The sequence below is a fragment of the Piliocolobus tephrosceles genome, chromosome 8 (genome assembly GCF_002776525.5).
Source record: "Piliocolobus tephrosceles isolate RC106 chromosome 8, ASM277652v3, whole genome shotgun sequence".
Classification (NCBI taxonomy): Eukaryota; Metazoa; Chordata; class Mammalia; order Primates; family Cercopithecidae; genus Piliocolobus; species Piliocolobus tephrosceles.
Window position 1 is genome coordinate 56,212,608 of NC_045441.1, and position 23,353 is coordinate 56,235,960.

At 40.0% G+C, this 23,353-nt stretch overlaps 1 protein-coding gene across 6 annotated transcripts in view; it reads left to right on the forward strand.

Moving 5' to 3' along the window:
• OSBPL3 (oxysterol binding protein like 3) overlaps positions 1 to 23,353 on the forward strand; it is a 184,354-nt gene that overhangs the window by 88,528 nt on the left and 72,473 nt on the right. For 5 of the 6 annotated variants that reach the window (XR_003306769.2, XM_026447522.2, XM_026447523.2 and 2 more), the window contains exons 3-5: positions 19,654 to 19,770; positions 19,931 to 19,984; positions 20,874 to 20,987. Coding sequence is in view for 5 of the 6 variants with exons in the window: in XM_026447522.2 (XP_026303307.1) it covers positions 19,654 to 19,770; positions 19,931 to 19,984; positions 20,874 to 20,987 (285 nt within the window). In the remaining variant the exon portion in view is untranslated. Of the gene's footprint in view, positions 1 to 13,082; positions 13,171 to 19,653; positions 19,771 to 19,930; positions 19,985 to 20,873; positions 20,988 to 23,353 lie in introns of all 6 variants that reach the window. The other variant, XM_026447525.2, reaches the window with a different exon arrangement.

The following is a 23,353-nucleotide window of genomic DNA, read 5'->3' on the forward strand; positions in this document are numbered from 1 at the left end:
ACTGAATAATTAACTCCTAAATAACTGTCGGGTAATTATATGTTGTTTCTTGGTGTCCTTTCTAATGAATCTTTGTTGGCAGAAATTGCTGGTTTTAGATCAGTGGCAGTAAATGCACATTAATCATTATAATTCTTCCCCCAGCAGTTAGGTGACGAGAGAATGAGCTGTCAGAAAGCTGAATTTATGACCAAAGTGGTCTGTGAGCCTTTTCAAAACCTGCTGGCTCTGTTGGCATTTCCTTTTCCTCATAGGAAGTGCTGGCCTGAGAAATCACCCAGAGTCTTTGGTTCCAGAATTAGAAGCAGCAATTAAACAACTCCCACCTCAGTCACATCTACACATTTATGACACATCATCAGGGGTCTCTCAGACTGAGCGTTGCCTGGGATAAGGAGCTTTGCCACCCATGAATCTGTGATTCCAGGAAACTTAGATTTTGCCACAGGTCTGACATTTGGGAAGCCCTCCAGGGTCTCCCCTGAGGGGTTAAGAAGGAGAATTTTGTCAGCACTGTCGTTGGTTCCTTCTGGGATTAAAAAAAAAAAAGAAAAGACTAAAATTAGTCATTGGCTAATGCATCATGGCTCCCTGGAGTTCTGTTTTCATGAGGGTCACTGTGCTTGTCCTCTTTGTCAGCTTTCCACAGGAGTATTTTTCTCCCTAAGCCAAAACTCGGGTTGGGGTTAAAACAGCATGTGGTATATCCCCTACCTGCGCCATCTTCCTTACACCCAGGGATTGTTATGTCCTTCTTTGATAAAGGGGGAGAACATGATTCCTTTAAGTAGCAGGTGGTGATTACACCATAGGAATTGGAACAGTACAATGAAATTCTCAGATCAAATACTACAAAAACTTTTTTCAGTGTGTTATTTGGAATTGCCTGGGTTTTCACAAAGCTTTTTTGGAAGTTACATCATAAAGGGTAAGAGGAATGTGCTTGAAGCCTCAACTTTTTTCTGACTTGGAATGCTTGGTCAGTCAGTCATTCATCAAATGGTCATCTTTTATATTTAGGGTCTCCTGCTTTAATATGCATATAATGTGGCTTTATAAATGGAGACACTTCTATTTCCTCTGTGGCAGAGAAAGTGGAGAATTTAATAAGTTTATTTCAACTTCAGCCTATAGTTATAAAGCCAGTGTTTGATTTCCAGAGGTCATTTTCTTAGTCCATCTGCTTTCTCATCCTTCTGTCGAAGAAAGGTGTTCTGTCCCAGGGTATGCTTAGTGTTTCCATCCATGTGGTCCATCTTGGCCCCCCATACCCACTCTGCCTTCGCAAACTGGCCCAAGATTGTGCTTCAGTCTTTAAAGGTGCTGCAGAGGTGCAGGAACCTTTGAAGCTCTCCTCCCTTAGGGCACACAGCCATCTCCGATGGTCTGTCGGTTGCTAAATATAAGGATGACACTGTGTTTCCAGTCACGTCACTGAAGAGTACCACTTAAACACTAAAAACTTCAAGATTTACATAGTAAGAAATTTAATTAGAGGAATATGAAATATAACTAAAGATAATCTGTGCAAATACCTACTTGTATTTCAAACACCAATTTAAAGTCATTTTCAAATTGCTCTTTTCCTTTCATCTTAAGGGGATACATCTGATATTGATTTTATTGGTCATTTTTCTTAGTGCTAGCTTTTCTCACGTGCTTTGGAATTGCAGCTTAGAGCTTCATCTAGAGATTGCTTCCCATGTATTCTTTCTCTGCACTCATCCTGACCCATCTAGGGATTTGCTGTTGCCAACTTCCTACCTCTCAGCACCCCAGTGCAGAGTCAAGTCAAATATTTGCAGCAAGGGCCTGCTGTTCCGTGATGATGATGGAATACCTGGGACCCAGCACCAGGCCCCAGATAGCATAGCCCAGTGCCTGGCTGTGAGGCTATGTCTCCCTCCTCACCTCTCCCTGGGCAAGCAGATTTTTAAAGCTCTCTTTCATTGTAGTGTGGGGGCTTCCCCCTCTACAGTTTCAGATTTCCAGCGGTGAGCCTGGCTCAAGTCCCAGCCTTTTCCTGATGACATTTTTCACCCCATTAGCCCACAGAAACAGGCTAATGGACACCTCTGTCTACAGTATACTTTACATTTCTGTTTGGTTCTGATCCATGGAGATATTTAATCTTTTTTTGCCACATTATTCTCTTTTTTCAGGTTTGTTGAGGTAATAAATGACAAATGAAAGTTGTATATATTTATGGTGTATAATGTGATGTTTTGATACATGTACGCATTGGGAAGTGATTACCCATTATCAAGCTAATTAATATACCCATCACCCCCCATAGTTATTTTTGTGTGTATGTGTGGTAAGAACATTTAAGATCTACTCTTATAGCCAATTTCAAGTAAATAATGCAGTATTATTAACTGTAGTCGCCATGGTGTTACATTAGATCCCCAGAACTTACCATTCTATCATCTGTTTCTCTAAGTGTGACTTTTTTAGATTCCACATGTAAGTGAAATCATGCAGTATTTTTCTTTCTGTGCTTGGTTTATTTCACTTAGCATAATGTCCTCTGGGTTCATCCATGTGATTGCAAATGACAAGATTTCTTTCTTTTTTAAGGCTGAATAGTAGTCCACTGCATAAGTGTGTATGTACCACATTTTCTTTGGAAATATTTAATCTTGTTTTTTATCGCACAGACGAAAAAGAGCCCTACGTGCTTATAACTTTGTATATTTTTGCCATATTTGGAGTGAGGGTGACATTTTGTATGTTTTTGCCGTATTTGGAGTGAGAGTGGCAATAGGGAAGGGGCACTAAATGTATGAACTTAAAACACCATCTTAGCTGGAAGACATGGTTTTTTAAAGTCATTTTTACTTAAATTCTCATCCAGTATTGCCAGGTGCCCTTGAGAGGCTCTGTACTCCAGCCACACTAGCTTTCTTTCACTTTCTGGAGCTGAATTTTCTCTTGTCCTTGTTTCTTGAACTGAACTTAAACTTGAACCTGGTCTTCCTATCTCAGACCTATTCATATAAAATCTCATGGAGCTATGTGTTTATGTATTGATACTCTCCTACCTATATATCTATGTTAAAAGAGCTTGCTTCCTTGAAGGAGAAAATGATTGAGACCTAGGTGTTTTCATTTTTACATCTGACCTAAGACAAAATGTACAACTTAGGGCCATAAAAACCCTAGGAGGAGGGGTCTATCATCTTTTAACTTAAATGTTGGGGCTCCTGAGATTTTAAAAACAGTAAGCCTCACTTTGCCAGTATGAAAACAACCTGTCAATAAAATCTCTTCAAGATAATTTGAGGAGAAAGGTATGCATAGTGATTAGAACATTAACTCTCCAATCTTGGGTCCACCCATTAATTGGTTCTATGACCTTAAACTCTCCAAGCCTCAGTTTTTTCATCAATAAAATTGGAATAATAATAGTTCTTTTCTCATAGCATTGTGGTAAGGATGAAAAATAAGTACTTATTCCAGGGTCAGACTCAGGATAGGTGCTGAGTAAATGTAGACGTATGTTTTTATCATTATAGTTAACATTAATTTGACCTTCATTCTTATTTGTGAAAGTCCTAAATGCTCATAGTGAATAGTTCTAGCTTTTTTTCTCCCAGGAACTTTTACAGGATCATACATGTGTCCACTCATACCTTATTAGTGTTGTACAAAAGCCCACTAAAATATACACTGTACATGTGAATATATACTTTTAAAGTAAAAAGTGCCTTACTCCACACATTAACAAAATGCTTTTGTGAAGAATACAATAGAATGTTTAATAATTGGGCTACATTTGACATCTTTAGGCATAACCTATACCTAAAACAAGTCAAAACAGTTGATGAATTCTTACCCCATTCTGCTAAGCCGTGCCCTTGCTTGGGTGGTAAGTGATTTTCCCCTCTCGCCCCCTATGCCAGCATCTATCTCTTGGTAATAGCTGCACAGAGCATTGTGTTAAGAAGGACTTTGCAGCTGAGTCTGCATTCAGGGGAAAGATTGCCATATTTTTAGCTGTGACTTCTGGGCATAAGGCAGGGAGAGCACAGCATGGGCATTGTGTTTGTCACCCCTTAGTGACAGAGAGGAGTTGAAATCAAGAGCTCTCTGTTGCAATCTTTAAATGTGTTATTGGATGAACTTCAGGTAACCGTAGGTTGTCTCAGTTCTCCATTCGTAAAATGGAGGAAAAACTCTCCTCCCGCCTTTTCCCCTGGAATGCAGTAAGAGAACATTGAGTGTTTTCAGTGGCTAAAAGACATTGAAAGTCTTTGGAGAAAAGTCCTCTGTAAATTCAAGAAACTGGTATAATTACAGATAAGCTGCCTTTACTTTGGCCAGTTCTGGAAGCAGAACTCACATGACCTTGTTTCAAGAACCCTGACACTCTGCAGAATTGGTTCTTTTTGAAGTAGATCACTTTTCACATATCATGCCTTCACTCTAGAGGAATCTACTTTTCTTGTAGGAACTAAAGGCACCCTGCTTATTTAAAAAAAAAAAAAAAAGTTGTTGGTCCCTCCTGACTGTCTTAATCATACCCTATTATTTGTAGAGTTCTAAGTGGATCTTCAATGTTCTTCCTCATCCCAGGTTTTGGCTCCACTATTCCTTTAGCTAGAATGATCATATAAAGCCTTACTACCCTTTTGAATTATGTCATTTCCTTAGCAATAATTTTTTTTTTTATTGCTTTAAGATTTTAAAATGATTTTTATAGAAACAAGATTTGCTCATTGTAGATCATTTACAAAGTAAATGTGAATTGCTATGCTTTAATTAACTTGTTTTTAAATGGCTGCTGATAGGTCAAATAAAATGCCTGAAAATGACCGTGGTTTGTGGAGGTCATTGGTGTCATTGTCAGATGGTTCCTTGCAGTCCTGGGGGTGAAAGGCTGATCAGTGTTGATTCATGAGAGACTAGGAACAGAGGAGTAGAACAGCCCAGTTCTACCAGGCCCCTCGACAGGATTTGAGAGAGGCCTTCACACATGTTCTGGTTTGGAACCTTGAGCTTGGCTAATACCATGCTTAACACTGCCATTGTCTCTCCTCTTTCAGTTGCTTCATTGGTTAAAAAAGTGTATGGTTCTTTAAGTACTGGGTCCTGTGTATACATCCTTTTATTTCTCATAGCACCTAGGACAGGGCTTCGCACGTTAGAAGATACAAATCCTCGGATTGAATTTATTGAAAACCAGCAACAAATATCCTTCTATTGGGGCAGGTGAGAATGTATGGCCAGGTATACATGGAGAACATGCGGGAGCAAAAAGCCCACAGATTCTTAAGCTCCCCTGCTCCAGTGACAGTTGTGAGGATCTATAATAAAATGAAGAAGGGCTTCCCCATTGATTTTATTCTGGCAAATGATAGCATCCATAAATGTTCTTCTATACCTGCGGTCTGTGAAGAAACTACTCTATTGAACGTCTGGAACAAAAGTAAAGATGCTGGCTCTAGAAACTGATGCGTGTTCTCACCGGCTTTGCTTTTTGCCTGCTGGATAACCTTGCCATGTTTTTTAACACGTTCTGGGTCTCAGCTTTTTAGCTGTGAAGTTTGGATAATTTTGCTTACTTTTGAGAACTAAATGAAACAGTAAATAAGAAGCATCTAGACTAGCACATGGGAAACGTTCAGTAAATGTAGATTAAATTAATGAATGAATTTAATCATTCATTCATGCAGTTGCTCAGAATTAGGTTAGGGTTAGAATTAATCATTCATTCATGCAGTTGCTCAGTAGAAAGATTACCATTCACAAAGTCTTGTAGATACATTAAGTGGGTTAAGGAGTATCTAAGTGGGAGGGAGAATTGCTATTTTAAAATGTGTAAAATATGAGTAATTGCAGTTTCCTCTTATCTTTTTCCCACTGCCCCCTTATATTTCCTTTCTAGAACTTTCAAAGTAACACATTCCAGAGACCAGATTAGCTTGATAAAGATGACTGAATATGCTTTGTCTTTATCAAAAGAGTCCTATAGCCTTGAGTTTTATTTCTTCAACCAATATCTATTGAGAGCCTGTTATTAAAAGGCCCTGAGCAGGGATATACGAAGCTATGAAGGACAGGAAAGCTGAACAGTTCATCATAAATAAGAAATCAACTCTGACTGGAAAGACTATGGGTTATAAAGAAAGCACAGCCTCTATTCATTTTTAAAGTGTATTATTAGCATTTGGCATAGAACTTAGCAATAGAGAGTAAATCCTGACAAAATAATTGACAAGTGCTTCACTCATGATTGCAGAGGTTTTGAAATGGAGAGATCTATTGCTAGGTAAGTTTCCATACAATTATGCAATTCAGTCTTGTCACCCTGCTAATCTACAGTGACTTGAACTCTCCTAGGGTCACCTGATGAGAGCTTATTTATGCAGGGTATTAGATTATGCTGCACTCCAGGGAGCCCAGCCTGGCTGGGCTCAGGGCCGGAACTCATAAAACAGGTGAGTGGAATAGGGAAGAATTTGCCAAGGAGGGAAAAGAGAATTAACACTTTAAAGTCCAGGTGTTATTTCAGCTGTCTGGGTATTAAAAATGCTTAGTCCCATTTCCTTCTCTTTTTGAGACGGAGTCTCACTCTGTTGCCTATGCTGGAATACAGTGCCGCAATCTCGGCTCACTGCAACCTCTGCCTCCTGGGTTCAAGCGATTCTCCTGCCTCAGCCTCCTAACTGGGACTACAGGTGTGCTCCTGTAGTGCCACCATGCCTTCAGGTGATCTACTCTCTTTGGCCTCCCAAAGTGCTGGGATTACAAGTGTGAGCCACCGCCCCCAGCCCCATTTATTTCTTTTAATTTCATAATGTCTTTAGAGATACTAAGATTTAGTATCTCTAAATTTATTTCAGTATTCAGTACAGGCTGAATAAACACCACAAGACAGTCCAGTCAAGGAGGAGGGACCTTGGAAACATCGTGGTTGTCTCACATTGTTCTATGATGATCATAGAAGAGGAGAGGCAGTGAGCATGAACTCTGGAGCCAGATGGCCAGTGTTTGAATCTCCAGCTGTTTATAAGCTGTTTGATCTCAAAGTTAATACCCTCTCTGTGCCTTGTTTTCTTATTAGGTGTAAATTGCTTAGTTTGAGGAGAGCATGTAGTAGGAAGTGCTATGTAAGTGTTTGACAAATAAGCATAGCCTTTTGTGAGCAGTGGAGTCCCAGGAGCCCTTAGGCAGTGTCACAGCTGCTTCCCTGCTTCTTTCCAGCTGGGAGGAGGGTGGCACAGTACAGGGGCAGGCAGCTTGGCTTGTGTCTAGGCTGCTGTCAGAGGAAGACTCAGCATGGGACACTCGAAGTGAAAATTCTCTGATAGCATCTTCACAGCTCATAATATCCTTTCATGCTACCCTTTGGAGTCTCAACACAACTCAGTGAGGTCTGTAATGTTTCCCCCACTGTGGAAAGGAAATACGGCCCAGAGGTACTAACTGATTTGTTCGGAGTCTCATGGCTAATAAATGGTAGGGGACCAGGCAACCAACTATTTGGAGAGCACTGGGTTTCTTTAGATGCTAGAAGTCTTCTTCAGAAGTTTATTCAAGTTTCATGCTTTATGTACAAATGGTTGTTATTTAAACAAGCCTCCATCAGCTCACATCTTTATGAATGCAGGGCCAAGAGGAACATGGATGATTGAAGTAGCCTTAGGATCGCCATTTGCCTGGAGCTGGTTTTTTTTTTTTTTTTTTTCTAGTGGACCCCACTGAGAAAAATAATTAACTATATATTTCTTACAGTTTTCTAGATTCTCATTTTCTGGGCCTGTTACTTCTCCTCCTTACTGCTGACCTTTTAGCCACTCCTATGGTTATGACATACCTAAAAGGTAGGAAGTCTGGAGAAATAAGACTGAGTTCTCTATATATTCCCACTCTGAGTAAGTCTTATAAGAAACAAACAAACATTTGATATCAGAAAAGGTTAAAGTATCGGCTCAAATGACATATTTGAGTTGTCAGGACTTCTTTGTTCCTCTCCACATCCACAGATGACAGACTGTCAGCTGCATTCCGCACTCTGAAGATCATGAGAAACTGAACTCTTAAAACACTTCTGGAAAGTTACTGAACTGTCTGTATTGTTCTGCAATTCTGTAATAATAATCACAGCAAATATATTTGGGTGAGATTTAGAAATATTACTTTGATGAAAACTACATGGAATGCCTTAAGAAAATAAATATATTTATTCATGGTTGGGAGTGGGCACATTTAAGATGCAGGAAGGCAGAACCGTGGCCCAGATGCTCCGATTGAGAGCACAGCGTAGCAGCTGTACAAGGTAATGGAATGTTCTCAAGAAGCTGTTGATGCAAATGTAAACTAAACTGACCGATTCAACAGCTCTTTCCTGGGGACGGGAAAGTCTACTTCAGTAATTTGATAATATGAAAAAACTAAAGGTCCAGAAGTGACAGTGTAAGAAGTAGGACAGAGGCACAACAGAATACTTCCCTAGTGTCATCTGACATTGCTCTAAAACCTACACCCTGGCCCTACCATCGAGTTCAGCTGTGTTTTCCACTGCATCTGTACACAAGCCCACATCACCATCTAAATCACCTCCTCTCTGTTCCTACTTCAGATGAATCACATTCCTGGCACATCTTGGCCCAGTGGTCCCTGGTGCCCTGTGTAGTGAGTTGAATCATCAGAAAACATGTTCACTTCCTACTTAATTAAACTAAAAAGTTACTGCACAGCAAAAGAAACAATAAACAGTGTACAGACAACCTGCAAAATGGGAGAAAATATTTGCAAACTATGCATCCAACAGGGAACTAATATCCAAAATATACAAGAAACTCAAACAGCTCAACCACAACAACAAAAAACAAATAATCTCATTAAAAAACAAGCAAAGGACATGAGTAGATATTTTTCAAAAGAAGACATACAAGTGGCCAACAGGTATATGAAAAAATGTTCAACATAATTAATCATCAGGGAAATGCAAATCAAAACCACAATGAGATACCATCTTGTATCAGTCAAGTGACTATTAATACAAAGACAAAGAACAACATGGTGGTGAAGATGCAGAAGAAAGGGAACTCTTTCACATTGTCAGTGGGAATGTAAATCAGTACAGCCTCATCGGAAAACAGTATGGAAATTTCTCAAAGAACTGAAAGAAGAACTACCATATGATCTACTGGGTATCTAACCAAAGGAAAAGAAATACATATATCTAAAAGGTACCTGCACTCATATTTTTATTGCAGCAGTATTTACAATATCAGAGATATAAAATTAACCTGTTTCCGTCAATGATTGAATGGATAAGGAAAATATGATATGTACACACAATGGAATACTGTTGAGCCATCAAAAAGAGTGAAATCGTGTATTTTGCAGCAACACGGATGGAACTGGACCAGGTCATTATCTTAAGTGAAGTAAGCCAGGCACAGAAAGACAAATATCACATGTTCACATAAGTGCGTGCTAAAAAATGTGTTCGGGTGGACATAGAGAGTGGAATGATCTAGATAACGGAGACCCAGAGGGTGAGGGTGGGGGAAGGAGGAGGAGGACGAGAAATTAGGTAATGAATACAATGTACATGGTGATGGATACCCTAAAAACCCTGACTTGCCCACTATGCAAACTGTGTATGTAAGAAAATTGCACATGTACCCTATAGATATATACATTGTTTTAAAAGAACAAGATGTGTCCACATCCTAATGCTGGAACCTATGAATGTTACCACATTTGGAAAAAGGATCTTTACATATGTAATTAATTTAAAGATTTGAGATGAGGAGGGCATCTCAGATTATCCAGGTGGGCCCTAAATTCACTGACAGATGTCCTTATAAGAAACACGTTGGGGAGAAGACAGACATAGAGGAAAAGGTGATGTGATGGTGGAGGCAGAGATAGGAGTGATACAGCTACAAGCCAAGGTATGCCATGGAATGCTGGCAGCCCCCAGAAACTAGGAGAGGCAAGGAATGAATGAATCCCCTTGAGATCCTCCAGAGGGAGCGTGGACCTGCCAACGCTTTGATTTTGGACCTCTGGCCTCCAGAACTGCTAGAAAATAAGTATCTGTTTATTTCAGCCACCAAAGTTTGTGACTGCTCATCAAGTTGGCCTCAAGAATCTAAGACACCCTGCTGCTTACTGTGTGTCAATTTTTCTGGAAGTCCCAGCTCAGGTGGATCTAGGCCTTGGAGATTATGCCTGTCTGAGCTCCTGCAGCAGGTTTGTGTCAATCTCCCATTTGACATTTACAAATTTTCAACATTGTGGTATCCCTTTTATTAACATTTGTAATGTAAGTTAGATTCTTGAGAGCCAGCACTTGATTTTACGTCTTTGTATCTCTAGTTCCTGATGATGAGCTTTGGACCTTTGAGCAGGGACCACCCTATTAAAGAGGAAGCTCCATTACAAATTAGACTATAACATACTTAGCACTAAAGTCATTCCTTCTTTGATTTGTAAAGTTCTCTGAGATCTTAACATTGTCGCTAGGTTCTCATTATGAGAGCCAGTTGTTGTGTAGCACTGTGAAAATAATACACTTCTGATTTGGATCAAGATAAAGAAGAGTTTATTGTGCTAAACTTCTGCCACCTACTCCTGTGATTCTAAGTCATGCATGTGTTGATTAGTCAGAATGTATCTCTACTTTGATTGCAAATTTCAATTAGCTCTGAAAAAATAGTTTTGAGCACTGTGTAAGAGAGAACACTGTTCTCAGCTGGTGCCGTCCAGCAAAGCAGTGGGTCTCCTTGAAGAATCGTGAATGCCCTGTAGTTGGCATACAAAAGTATTATATCTGAGTGTAGAGTCTGTGATTCTCTTCTGTGCTCAGACACCAAAGGGCAGGGCTCTGTGACATGTCACTGAAAGTTTTTTTTTTAATTAAAAGGTAATAAAGGTAAAATATTAAAACAGTCCTGGGTGATATAAAAAGGAAAAATGTCTCACCTCTGGCCCCAGTCCCATTCACATAGGAGCCTGTTTTGGAGTTTTTCTCCCCTCCACACATGGTATGTGCTCATGAGTTGGAGTCAAAAGACCTGGGTCCTGGTCCTCAGAAGCCCCTCACTCATTTTTGTGGCCCCAAACAAATCACTCAGTGTAGATTTCTCATCTCTAAATGAAAGAGCTGGGTAAATGACTTCCTCATTCTTTGTCACACTCTGAGACTTAAATATTCCATGATGGTACAGGAAAGCCAATCATTATGGTATACTTTGAAGGGAAGAGAAAAGCCCAGAAGAGACCCTTGAGTCACTTGGGTGGACAGAGCTATCTTGTCTTTATTGACTAAGCCACAAGCATATGGAGGGCAGAAACATGCCCCTGGAACAAAAGACAGACTTGTTCCGCTAGGGGAGAGAGTAGTGGGGGTGAGAGGCAGGACTGGTAGGGGAGGGTCAGTAGGTGGCCCTGGATGGACTCAGCTAAGTGCTAGTGTGCTTCTAGGTGATCTTGTCCAAAGTGGACACTCAGCTGCAAGGTTCTGCGTGGGATCTCCAGACTCAGTCTGCAAATGGGTTCTGCCTCTTAATAGTTTGTGATCTTGCACAAACTAATTTGGAGTTTCAATTTTCTCATCTGTAAAATGAGGATAATAATAGTTTCATTATAGAATCACCACAAGGTACATCATATTAAAAAAATAGTAGTTGTCACTTTTGTAACTATAATCACTACCACAATAGCAACTATAAAAACCCCGTCACCACCCCAGTGGGCTGCATGGCCAGAGAGGAGTGACATTTATGGGCTGGGTGTTTTCATCTTTAATAGTTCAAGAGACCTGCTTTCCGAACAGAGCATTAGGAGGAGAGAAAAATGCATAGAAGATGCTGTTTGTAGCTTTACGGGGCTTGATACAATTAGGGGAATATTTAACAAATATTAATGATTTCCAAATATATCTGAAGGGCCTAAAAACATGCCAAAGTAATTGTAGCCATAAATGCTGAGTGAGTAGTCAACAGTGTGGAAAAAGTCATACATGCATTGAAGTGTTTTTATTAATGCTGTTTTAACTATAAATCCATCTGTGGTCAATACAGTTGGAATGCGTTTTTCTCTTTGGAAACTCAGGATGGGAATGACCTCAGGTGGAGCCACCGACAGAACTGGCAGCCCACAGGGTTTTGTCTCCCTGTTGTCAGTATCAGCTGCTGGCAAGGACTGCTTTTCCTTACCTTTCTCAAGGGTTCACCACAAAGACTCTGTGAATATTCTCCCATTATCTAAGTAATGAAGGCACCAGTGTTTTTGGTCTGTGGCTAGCCAAGTTATAAGACTTGAAACATTCTGGGGCCTGAATCATCTGGATATTCACTTCCCTAGCCCTGGCGTGAGATTGGAGAGCTACATCTCTGTGTGAAGGGAAAGAAGGGACGATGACAGTGGCAGGTAGTGACTGCTACTCCCATGTAGCCATCAGAACCCAAGTGGGAGCTTCATTCCTCAGTCTCCTGCTTTCTTTAATTTTCTCACTTAGATTCCAAAGTCAGGAATTGTACCCGAGGTTATAGGGCTAACGCAAATGCTGCTGTTTAGTCCGACATGAGTTTATGATAGAAGATTTAGAAAGGATCTCATAGCTCACTTGTTCTAAACTCCCTGCCAGTCTTGGAATCTTCTCTGTGGTGCCTCTGCCAAGTGGCCACAGCCTCTGACGGAACACTCCAGAGACTTTCATAGAGCAGCCATGTCGTTTTTGTTATTTTTCATAGCACTCATTAGATAGTAAGACAACCCATCCTTTAGGCAGAGCTGGAATCCAGGGCTTTGTAGTTCCCACCCATTAGTCCTGGTTTTGCCCTCAGAGTTTGTCAAGTCAAATCCCAGTTTTTCGAGGCAGCCTGGTGTCCTGAAATGTGGCTACTCAAGTTGGGCTTATGGTCCAGCAGCAGTGATAGCCTCATCTGTGCAAGTGCAGAATCTCAGGCCTCCCATAGACGTACTGAATTTAAATCTGCATTTTAAACAAGTGATTGACATGCAAATTACAGTTTGAGAAGCACTGAGTGAGAGCTCATACACTACCTTTCTCCCAGCTAATTTTTTCTTTTCTTAAAAATTGCCATTGCTATCAGACCTGCTGGTGCTAAACAAATAAACAAACAACCGTAGCTGAGAAACATCTAACAAGAAACAGCAACTCCAGCTCTCAGTGATTGAAATGTGAGTACAGTTTTGGTCTAGCATCAGTTAAAGCTGTCATTCTATTAATTGAAAATCTATTGACAAGTATTGTCAGTGTTCATAAAACAATCATAAAAGGTAATACTGATGATTGTTAGCCTTTCTTAATAGGCTGTAGAAGATCCTGAATGCCTTTAAAATCATTAAAGACAGATTAAATTACATGATTTAAGGCTGGGTATTGCCTTGTGATTTTTAAAAAAGTGATAAACAGATTAAACAAGTAATCAGGACACCCATTTTCCAACCATGCCTGAGAGAGGCAACCACAAAACTTTCTTCCCCAACACTCTTCAGCTGCAATAAGAATAAAAGTTTAAATCGTTTTCTATTTCTGACATCACTGCAAGGGTAGTGACTGAGGATTCAGCATTTGAAAGGTGCCTGTGGAAACAGCTGTGCTGAAGGGAAGTGCTTTCAATTCGTGCACTCAGCAATATGGAAATTAACTTGGCCAGCACATGAGCATGAATAAACGCTTAGCTGCCTTTGCAATCACAAAGCAGCTTTCTATCTTTGGCACTTTTCAGACATTCAGTAAAACAGACTAAATTTAGTGCCAGATGACAGCGCCAGACTGTCTTCAGTGAAACTCAAGCAAAAACCTTAAGAGGCCACATCCCGCAACCCCTCCCATGTTTCTCTCTCCATCTGGTCTTCATGGTGACCTTTAAGCTTGATACCCCACAGGACGAGACATCAGTGCAGCCGTGTTGGGCTAAGTCAGCAGGGCCTTGATTTCCCCAAGGGCCCAAGTCTACCCTGTACTGTGTCTCAGGATATGCAGCTCAAGGTGCGTGCCCTACTCTTGGGTCACCAGGAGACACTCCTAAGTCCTGGTTCCTTTAGCCAAAAGAAATCAACATCCCTCTTGTTTTCTGTCCTGAGTGCCAACTCATTCTAATCCAGCACACGTTATTAAAGTCCCATGTCCCGAAGGTTCTCGGGGATTCTTTTGATACCCCCCTTGCTTTGCAGACTCATTCAGTAAATATTTATTTCGGCCCCTATTTCCCAGGTAGTAGTATTGTAATAAATAAGACACAGTCCCTGTCCTCACTGAACTCATGTTCTAGCTAGGGAGGCTGATAGTGCAAGGTGACTGTCATCCAGGGAGGCGGTTTGGACCTAAATGAGAATTGACCAGGCTAAGAAATGGGGCAGGCTTTCCAGATACGAAAAAAATGAATGGCAAAGACTTGGCAGCCTTAAAATGCACAGGCTAATTTCCCTTCCCTGTTTGGTGGGACTACAGGATAGGGAAAATGGTAGCTCTGAGCAGAGTTGAAGACCTAACTTGCCTCCATCCATACTGCACTGTTTCTTAACTCCTTCCACTTGTCTCAAGGTCTCGACCCTCCACTGTTCCTCTACCCAATGGGATTTACTCCTTTTTCTTCATCAGAATTTACATACTTAAACTACAGTAAAAATGCAGTATGCTATAATATGTGACAGAACGATTAAAAATGTAAGTTCTGCAGTCAGGTGGCTTCATCACTTGGTTTTATAACATCAGAGAAGTTACCTAATTCTCTCTCCCTCAGTTTCCACATGCAAAAAAATAAAGAATAATAAATCCAATCTCGAAAGTTGTGCAAGAATTAAACATGATCATGTAAGTATGGTATTTAGCACATTATCTGAAATATAGAAGATGCTTAATAAGTGTTAGCTATTGTAATTGCTCTGTTCTTTCAACATATTTATTAATATCTACTATGCACTATTTTAAGTAGTGAACAAGACAGAAAAGGTTCCTACTTTCATGGAGCTAGAAAGTGTTCTCCAATTATTTTATATTATTATTGCTTATATTGTTATGTTTATGTATTATTTCAGCCGACCCCGCTGTATATTTAAATGGCATGCTGTGCAGAATTGTGGATACAGCTTAATATTTCTTTGTAAGCCAGCTACTCAGTGCCATTTACTTGGTTTGAGAACTTATTTTCTCGGTTTGAGACCCCAACAATGAATAAACCAGGAGAAATATTTTAGTTCCTACTATGTATATACTTAGTACTTTACTAAGATTCTAAGCAGGTTGAAAAAATGGTCACTGCGATAGAGTGGGAAGAAAAGATGAAAGCACTGGAGATAAAAATGAAAGGGAGGAATAAAAAACCTTACAAGTTAACTAATTGCTAAATTATTTGGTAATGGGCAGTAATAATAATGTGATTTACAGGAATATGTGACTGATGTGGTTTGGATAATTTAGGAATTTCATGGAAGGAGGTAGAAACCAAACTAAAATCCTGAAGAGTTCGCATGGTTGGTAAAGATCAAGAGAAGATTCTGGGAGGCCAAAATATAAGTAAATCGCCAAAGTGGAAATAAAGACAACCATTTTGCCACACTCATTTTTATATTGCATGAAGGACAGGACACAACAAGGCCCCATAAGTGGTTGTTGACTTTAGTGCACGTGAGGAATTAATGGAATGGATGAGAGCCAAGGTTAGGATGGTGGCTGAGGAATCGAGAGGAAGGAAGTAGAAAATCCACATTTTGAAGATGGAACCAACAGGACTTACTTACAAGAAAATATTAAAGCCTTTACAATTTTCAAAGTGATTTCACATATGCTGTGTCCTGGCCTAGTATTCTTTCTTACAGCGGCACACAGAATTTGCACCAAGTTCATTAGTGGTTCTTACCCTGTCATCCACGTAACCAATGTCCTCTTATTATGACTAGTATTTTAATGATTGCTTTACTCTCTTGTAAATCTGTGTGTATATATATATATAATTTATATATGTAAATATATATAATGTATATAATTTTTTATATATTAAAAATTACATATATATATATATACACACACTTTTTTTTAAGAGACAGGGTCTCACTCTTTCACCCAGGCTGGAGTGCAGTGGTGTGCTCATAGCTCTCTGTAGCCTTACACTCCTGGGCTCAAGCGTTCATCCTGCTTCAGCCTCCCAAAGTCCTGGGATTACAGGCATGAGCCACTATGTCCAGCTGAAATTCATTATTAATGTAACCTACTTGAATACATAATTTTGAAAACGTCAGCATCATGCTTCACTGTAATATAAAGGAAAATTCAACGAATGTGGTTAATGTTAAAACATACATTTCAATATGTAAAAGCCCAGGCATGACCACACCAGAAGACATAATGAAGTGATCAGATATACCTACACATAGAAAGGGACCACTGCAAATGGAGAGGATACAGGTGTGCTGTATTAATAACTCAAATAGCATGGCCTTCAGCAACATCATTCTCTAAAATAGTGGGAGACACTTGGTAAATTTCCAACGAGAACAAAATACAGTCTTCCCTCAGTTACTTAGCACTTACATCCCAAGAGTGCAAAAAACCATGCGAAAATACTTTGATGTATGTGTGAAACAGAGTTCGGTTCCATGCTCAAGTGATTTTAAGTACATTTCACCTACAGAAATGGCTAAAGGCACTTTGGGAAGTCTTTGGGGTGTGGGATAGCATTTTCGTTGCGCAAGACCAAGGCATTGTGGGACATCTAACATTCCTGGCTCCCAGCCATTCCATGCCAGAGGCATCTCCTTATCATTGTCACAACCAAAAGTGGTTCCAGGATTCCACAGTGGTCCCGAGGGAGCACTCACAACCTCACTGAGGACTACCAGGCTAGATGTTGGCCTCATGACTCATGGACAGTGACGGGAGTTGGCGGTGGGGCGGGGGAGGGGGCAGATTTGGATGTCGAGTCCAGAAAAGGAGTTGGTTGCATTGCTTTTTTAGCCAAGGAGAGTCTTCACTTTCTTAAATATTTCAAATCTGGCTTTTCCAACCTGGTAACAGTTTCAAGTTCTGACCCTAGGTGGAAGATAAAATGAAGAAAACACAATATTTTGTAGGAAAAAAAAAATCAACTCCTATTTTTGTTTGTTTATTTATGTTAAGGGCCAACAGATGTGCTTTAATTCCCTGCGCTCCTTGATGGCTCACTGATAGGAATGCACTCTATCTCAGGAGGAGGAACAATCCAGTTCTAACGGGAATTTTTGAAATAGTTCTCAGATTTAATTCTTGTTTTCCTTTAAACTTACAGGTATGATCTTATCTCCTTTTTTTTTGAGTTTTGTAAAGGATGCAATAACGTCCGATTCCTCTTGGTATTTGCTCAAAACAATCGAGTGTTTTGAGCAGATGTGCATGATTGTTTAGTATTAGTGCTCTGCAGGTTGCTTCTGCCTGGGACTCTTAAAACAAACAAATCAAAAGGACTTGATCCACTTAGAGTACTTTCCAGAGGATTTTAAGTCTTGGATTTTTATTTAACAATGACAACAACACTCACACCCCCTTCTTTAACAAATGCAGATGCATTGTATCTCATTTGTAAATAGTCATTTGGCTCAAAGATACTGGGCATACTTCAAAAGCATACTAATTTATGACATTCCAAGAAGATTAATCTGTTTGCAGACTTATTCCAAGACTAAGTTTATTCATTTGCCAATCAGATGCATACTATTCACAGGACAGCAGGTTAGGCATTGTGGGGAAATCAGAAATACTCTGGACCCTTTATGCCCTCAAGGAGCCTACTGTCCAGCGGGGATGATAAAATCTCATGTACATATTATCATAAGTAAGTGGTGAATCTCCGGAAAAGTAAGATGGAGTCCTTATGGAGTCTCTAGGGATTAAATGGTATTTTCCACTGGAGGGGGTGAAATTTGAGGTGGAAGTTTTAACCTGACAACCTTAAAGGTTCATTAACATTTAGACGGGTAAAGTGTGTTAAATTTTGAGGAATGCCTTTCTGAGCTAAAATAAATTCAAGTAAGATTTTTTTTGGTGTTTTTAAGTAATAGGAAATCTGACTTCCCATCACTTATTTGTATGCATTTATTGTCTGAGTGTAATTAAGTGACTTGGAATAATTGGTAATAATTGCTATGAAGAAATCTCATTCAACATTGCTACCTTCCTTAAAAAAATCATCTAATTTAAAAGCTGGATCTTTTTTCGAAGCTTTGCTTTTTTCCATTGAAGAAGTCTCTTTCACAACTCTAGATCTTGGGAATACCACTGTGATATTTTAAAACTCTGGAATGTACCTTTAATTGGATTCACAGTGAAGTGCTATCAGATAGAAGACAGACCCATCACGATCATGATGTAAAGAGTTCCGTTGCTAATGTAGGAAAGGGTTCTCATTACCAGATGGGTCCCATGTATTGAACTTGAGGACAACACAGAAACAGCCTGAGCCACTCAGGACCTTGTGTGGTTTCTGTGCCCTCCCTATTAGACCACTTGTGTCCCAGGGCTTGAATCTAACTGCCTCCTGGTGCTGGTTCAGACTCACTGTCCATCTCCCAGTGCCCTTGGCTTCTGTCTGTAGCACCTGCTTGTGGGCTGGAGATTTGACTCAGAGCAAGTTAGTCCAGGTGAAATCTTGGCTGAAGTGTCATGCTTGTCAAAACTTAATTACTCTGTGTTGGAAATATTTTCTGTTGGATCTGGCTGGCAGTTACTAAGTATATGTATAAATGTATAAATTTATCAAGGCATACTCTTTAAGATTCGTGCATTTCATGTAAATTATATCCCAATAAAAAATTTAAAAATAATAATAAAAATAAACTCTCCCAGTCACTGAAGTATTGCCACTTTTGGTTTATCTTCAGGTGATTAGCAATGATGTATTCCTTTTTAAGTATTTAAAAGTAAATTTTCAGAACTTTTAGTGTTTTTCTTTTTTATTTCTTTTAAAATTCTTTTTCCATTAGTTGAAATAACCTAAATAGCCAATAGTAGAAGATTAGTTGTAAAAACTGTTTGTAATAATTGGCCAAAGAAAGAAAAGTTTTTAGAACAAAAAAAGATGGAAAAAACAAATTTCTGGGAAAAAAGAGCGAAAGTTCTTGTTGCAAAAATATACTTTTAATGCATCCAGATTTCCAGTACATTTAAATACCTAGAATTTGTGGATGCTGATTTTCAACAAAATAATTATTTCAACCAAGTTGTCATATTTACTGATTTGCATTGTCTCATACTTTTTAGCCAATTCTTAAACCAACTTCCTTCCCCCATCAACACACCACACACACACACTCTCTTCTGGTTAAAATTCAGACTGAAGTCTAGTGCTGAGCAAACAGTAATTGCATGGTAATGTCAAAGTGAACAAAAATAGAACTTACAGGAAAATCTTTACATTTAGCTGTGCCTATTAAGGTTCAAACACCGAAAGAAACATTCTCTTCTCAAAAAAAGAGCTTTAAAAAAACTGAAATTCGATGCCACTAAATTATAGAATTAAATCTATGAAGCCCAGGGACTGTATGGAAATTAAATTTGGATTTCTTCTCCCCAACAAACCCAGCCAGCCTCCCCATCTTGAATAAATTTACTGATAGGATGCAGTGCTTTTTACCATTATTATTTTTCAAAAAGGTAGACATTTAACATCAACTTTTTTGCTGGAACAGGACAGCTGGGAAGTGGTGGAAGGACTGAGAGGGGAGATGAATTACACCCAGGAGCCACCAGTTCAGAAAGGATTTTTGCTGAAAAAGAGGAAATGGCCCTTAAAAGGCTGGCACAAGGTAAGGTTGGTCTTGGCCTCCCCTTTATTTGCATTCACACTGCCCTGACACTCAGCACCTGGTTCTTAGGCACTCATATTTAATTTCTAGTTGTAATTTGAGACCAAGAAAAGGGCACCTAAATTGAATGTCTTAATTAATAATACTTTCTTCCCCACAGAGATTCTTCTATCTGGACAAAGGAATCTTGAAATATGCCAAGAGCCAAACCGATGTAAGTCTTTTCGTGGGCCCGGTGTGGTATTGAAGAATCCTAAAGGGGTAACCATCAGCTCAGAGATGAGAGTGCGTATAGTTGAGGGTAGCTCCTCTCAGAACTGGAAATCATAGAGGGGAATCACTTCTGTCTGAGCTCTGGGTTCCAGGCAGGCTCAGTTCCTCCACCAGGTCCAGGTGCAGGGACTCCCCCAACACTCTCTGGGCATGCAAAGGTCTGTTCTGGTCTTAAGGTTGTGCTAAGGAGTTCCCCGGGTGGGAGAATACATCCTCGCAGCTAGATAACAGGAACAAAACATAGGGCGTCCTTCTCTCTTGTACTGTGACCAGGGGGTTCAGGGGAGAAGGCCCTGGGTGAAGAAGTTCCTTTTCAAATTAATCCCAGGCAGTTGATGTGTGAGGGCTCTGAATGACCATTTGTCCTGCCCCTTGAAGGAGTCCTGCTCTTCTCCCTTCTTCCTTTCCTGTCCTCTCAGTCCCCTGCTCTCACTTCTTTTATTAATACATCACTTCTAAATGAATGCAGACACCAGAAACTAATTTCAGCGGGAGGCAGTGCAGTTGACGGGTGAATTCACTGCTATGGGAGTCAACCCACAGTGTTTACTCTTTTGCTTCCTCACATCCTGACTGTGTAAACTGCTTGTTACTTAACCCCTCTGTACCCCGGTTTCCTCATCTGTAAAATGGGGAGAGTACTTCCTACCTCAGGAATTCAGGAAGACAGTGCATGTCCAGCACGTAACTCAGCACTGGCTCACGCTAAGTGCTTGAGGAGTCGCAGTGTTTGTGATTTTACTGTCAGTGGGTGTGGAAGGGTGTGTCAGGGTTGTGACTACTGCTTTTAACACCATGGTTCCCAAGTGACCCTCTTGGTGCCCCTGCAGATAGAGAGAGAGAAGCTGCATGGCTGCATTGACGTCGGGCTCTCAGTGATGTCTGTAAAGAAGTCATCAAAATGCATAGACCTTGACACCGAGGAGCACATCTACCATCTGAAGGTGAGGCTGCTTCCCACTGTGCAGAGTTGACTTATGTTGGGGAAGGATTGTCAGTTATTATACTGTTGGTGATGCCTTTTGGGGATTCAGCCAACATGTAGAAGACCTTCATTACCAAAGTGTTTCTCATGGACAGTGTTGGTATTTGAATGGGATGTCATTGTGCAGGACTGTCAGCACTGCTTGAAGGTTTAGCCTCCTGGTCACCTCATCCCCTAGATACCAGCCTGCCCCTAGTGATTGTGACAACAGTCAACAATGAAAAATGTTGTTTCCAAACCATCTCCACTCAGGCAGTCACATCTTTAGTGAAGAACCATTTACTATAGGTTAAAATGTGTTCCTGAAATATATATAACATTTAGGCCATTTAGCCCTGTTTTATCACTTTGGCTAATTTTATAGGAATCCCACTAAAATTCTAATATTGTAGTGAAATGTCAGGAATTTTTCCCCTAAAGCGTGGGTTCCCAAATAGTACTTCAAAGCTGCTTACCCTCTTGTGCTGTCTCTCCTGCAGGTGGTAGAGATAGTCAAAGCATGAAGCGTGAGATCTAGATCTGGTTCAAATCTTGATGTGGCTACTCACTAGCCATTGAACTTTGGCAAATTACTTATCTCTGAAAGTCTCAGTTTTTTCACCTAAAACAAAATGAAAATTATTATAACACTCATCTTGTCGGGCTGCATGTAGAAAACTTGGCCTAGTGCCTGGCCCAGGGTAAACTCAGGAAGTGTAGTTATTGTATGTGCTTGTTGAATGGTACCCGAATGTTAGAAATTAATTGAGAAAATACTAAGACTGTTTTCTTACTTGGGAAAATTACTTGAGATATTGGGAATGGGGCCCGAGGATTAGGAAAATGAAAGCATGAGATCATGAGCTCCTTGTCTCAGTGTGTCCCTGTTCTATGGCATGTGTGTGGTGATTGAGCCATGTGGACCACATACCTGTGGTTGGTTGAATGGGCAAGACAGTCAAATCTTCACTATTTCCTAGCCTAACTGTATCTCTGGGTGTAGCTAATTGTGTAAAGCAAGGTTTTTCAGCCTCAGCACCATTGACATTGTGAACTGGATAATGCTTTGTTGTGGGAGGCTGACTTTGTATAGCAGGATGTTGAGCAGTGTCCCTGCCCCCTGCCCTCTCTCTAGATGCCAGTAGCATCCTTCTCCAGTTATGACAACCAAAAATATCTCCAGACATTGCCAGGCGTTCCCTAGAGGATAAAACCACCCCTGGTTGCAAATGACTGATGTGAAGTATAGGAGGGAAAAGCCTATATCTTAAGAGAAAAAAGAAATTTAAGAAAGAATACTATCCTTTATTCTGTTGCAGTGATCGGTCTCCACTAGAATAGTTTAGGTTATTTCTCCAGGTACTTCCAATGAATCTTAGCTCTGTATTTTGACATGGTCAGGAATTAATAGGTTCTTATTTGCCCACTATTCTGGTTAACAAAATAAAAGTAATTATGAATTAATAATTTTTAAAGGGTTAGAATACCCTAAAATATATTGAATGCTAATACTGTGATAAACGCAGTTTAATATTTCTCTGTGTGATTTGCTTTAAGTTCTGTTTGGTTTCTTGTTCGTTCTTTTGAACATCAGCTCTGATTCTTAGCGTAGGCAAGTATAGTTATTTGAGGGTTCTAGTTGATAGACTCAGTCAGGCAGTTTTAAATTGTGGGCTGTTTGATCCCATTTATTTTATAGGTAAGGGATCCTGGATAGCAGAGAGATTAAGCGGCTGTTCACCCACGACCCTAGAACTACTTGAGAGACTGGAACAGGACCCTGGACAGTTATTTAATAAAGTGCTCTTATTTTTCTACCTTGTTTAACTGATAAAAAAGTGAGTTCAGATGAGTGCTTGGGCACTGACTTATAACGGCCTCTGAGAATAGATCAGAGCAAAGGATGACACAAGATTCCTGTAAAATTCCTCTTAACCACATCTGGGAAATGAAATACATTTCAAGAACATAATTTAGGGGAGACAAATAGGTGTGAGTCTGTTTGTATTGCTTCTTCCTGTAAATGACACATTAAAAAGCCCCTGCAGGTGCTTCCAGTCTTATAGGTACTTCTAACAATCAGCACTAGAGCCAACCTAACAGTTCCTCAGTGAGTGATACTGCTGGCATTTATTTGCATATCCTAGCTCTCATCTCTGGCATTAGTAAAGATTTTCACAAATTGACCTGAACTTTTCATCTTGGAAGTTATCCTACTGTGCATCCTTTTGGAGTATCTTAAATTACAGCTTCATAAGTCTTAGTGTTCTAATATATGGGTATCTATCATTTTTTTTACTTTGAAAATATCAATGCATTGTCACACACACACACACACACACACAC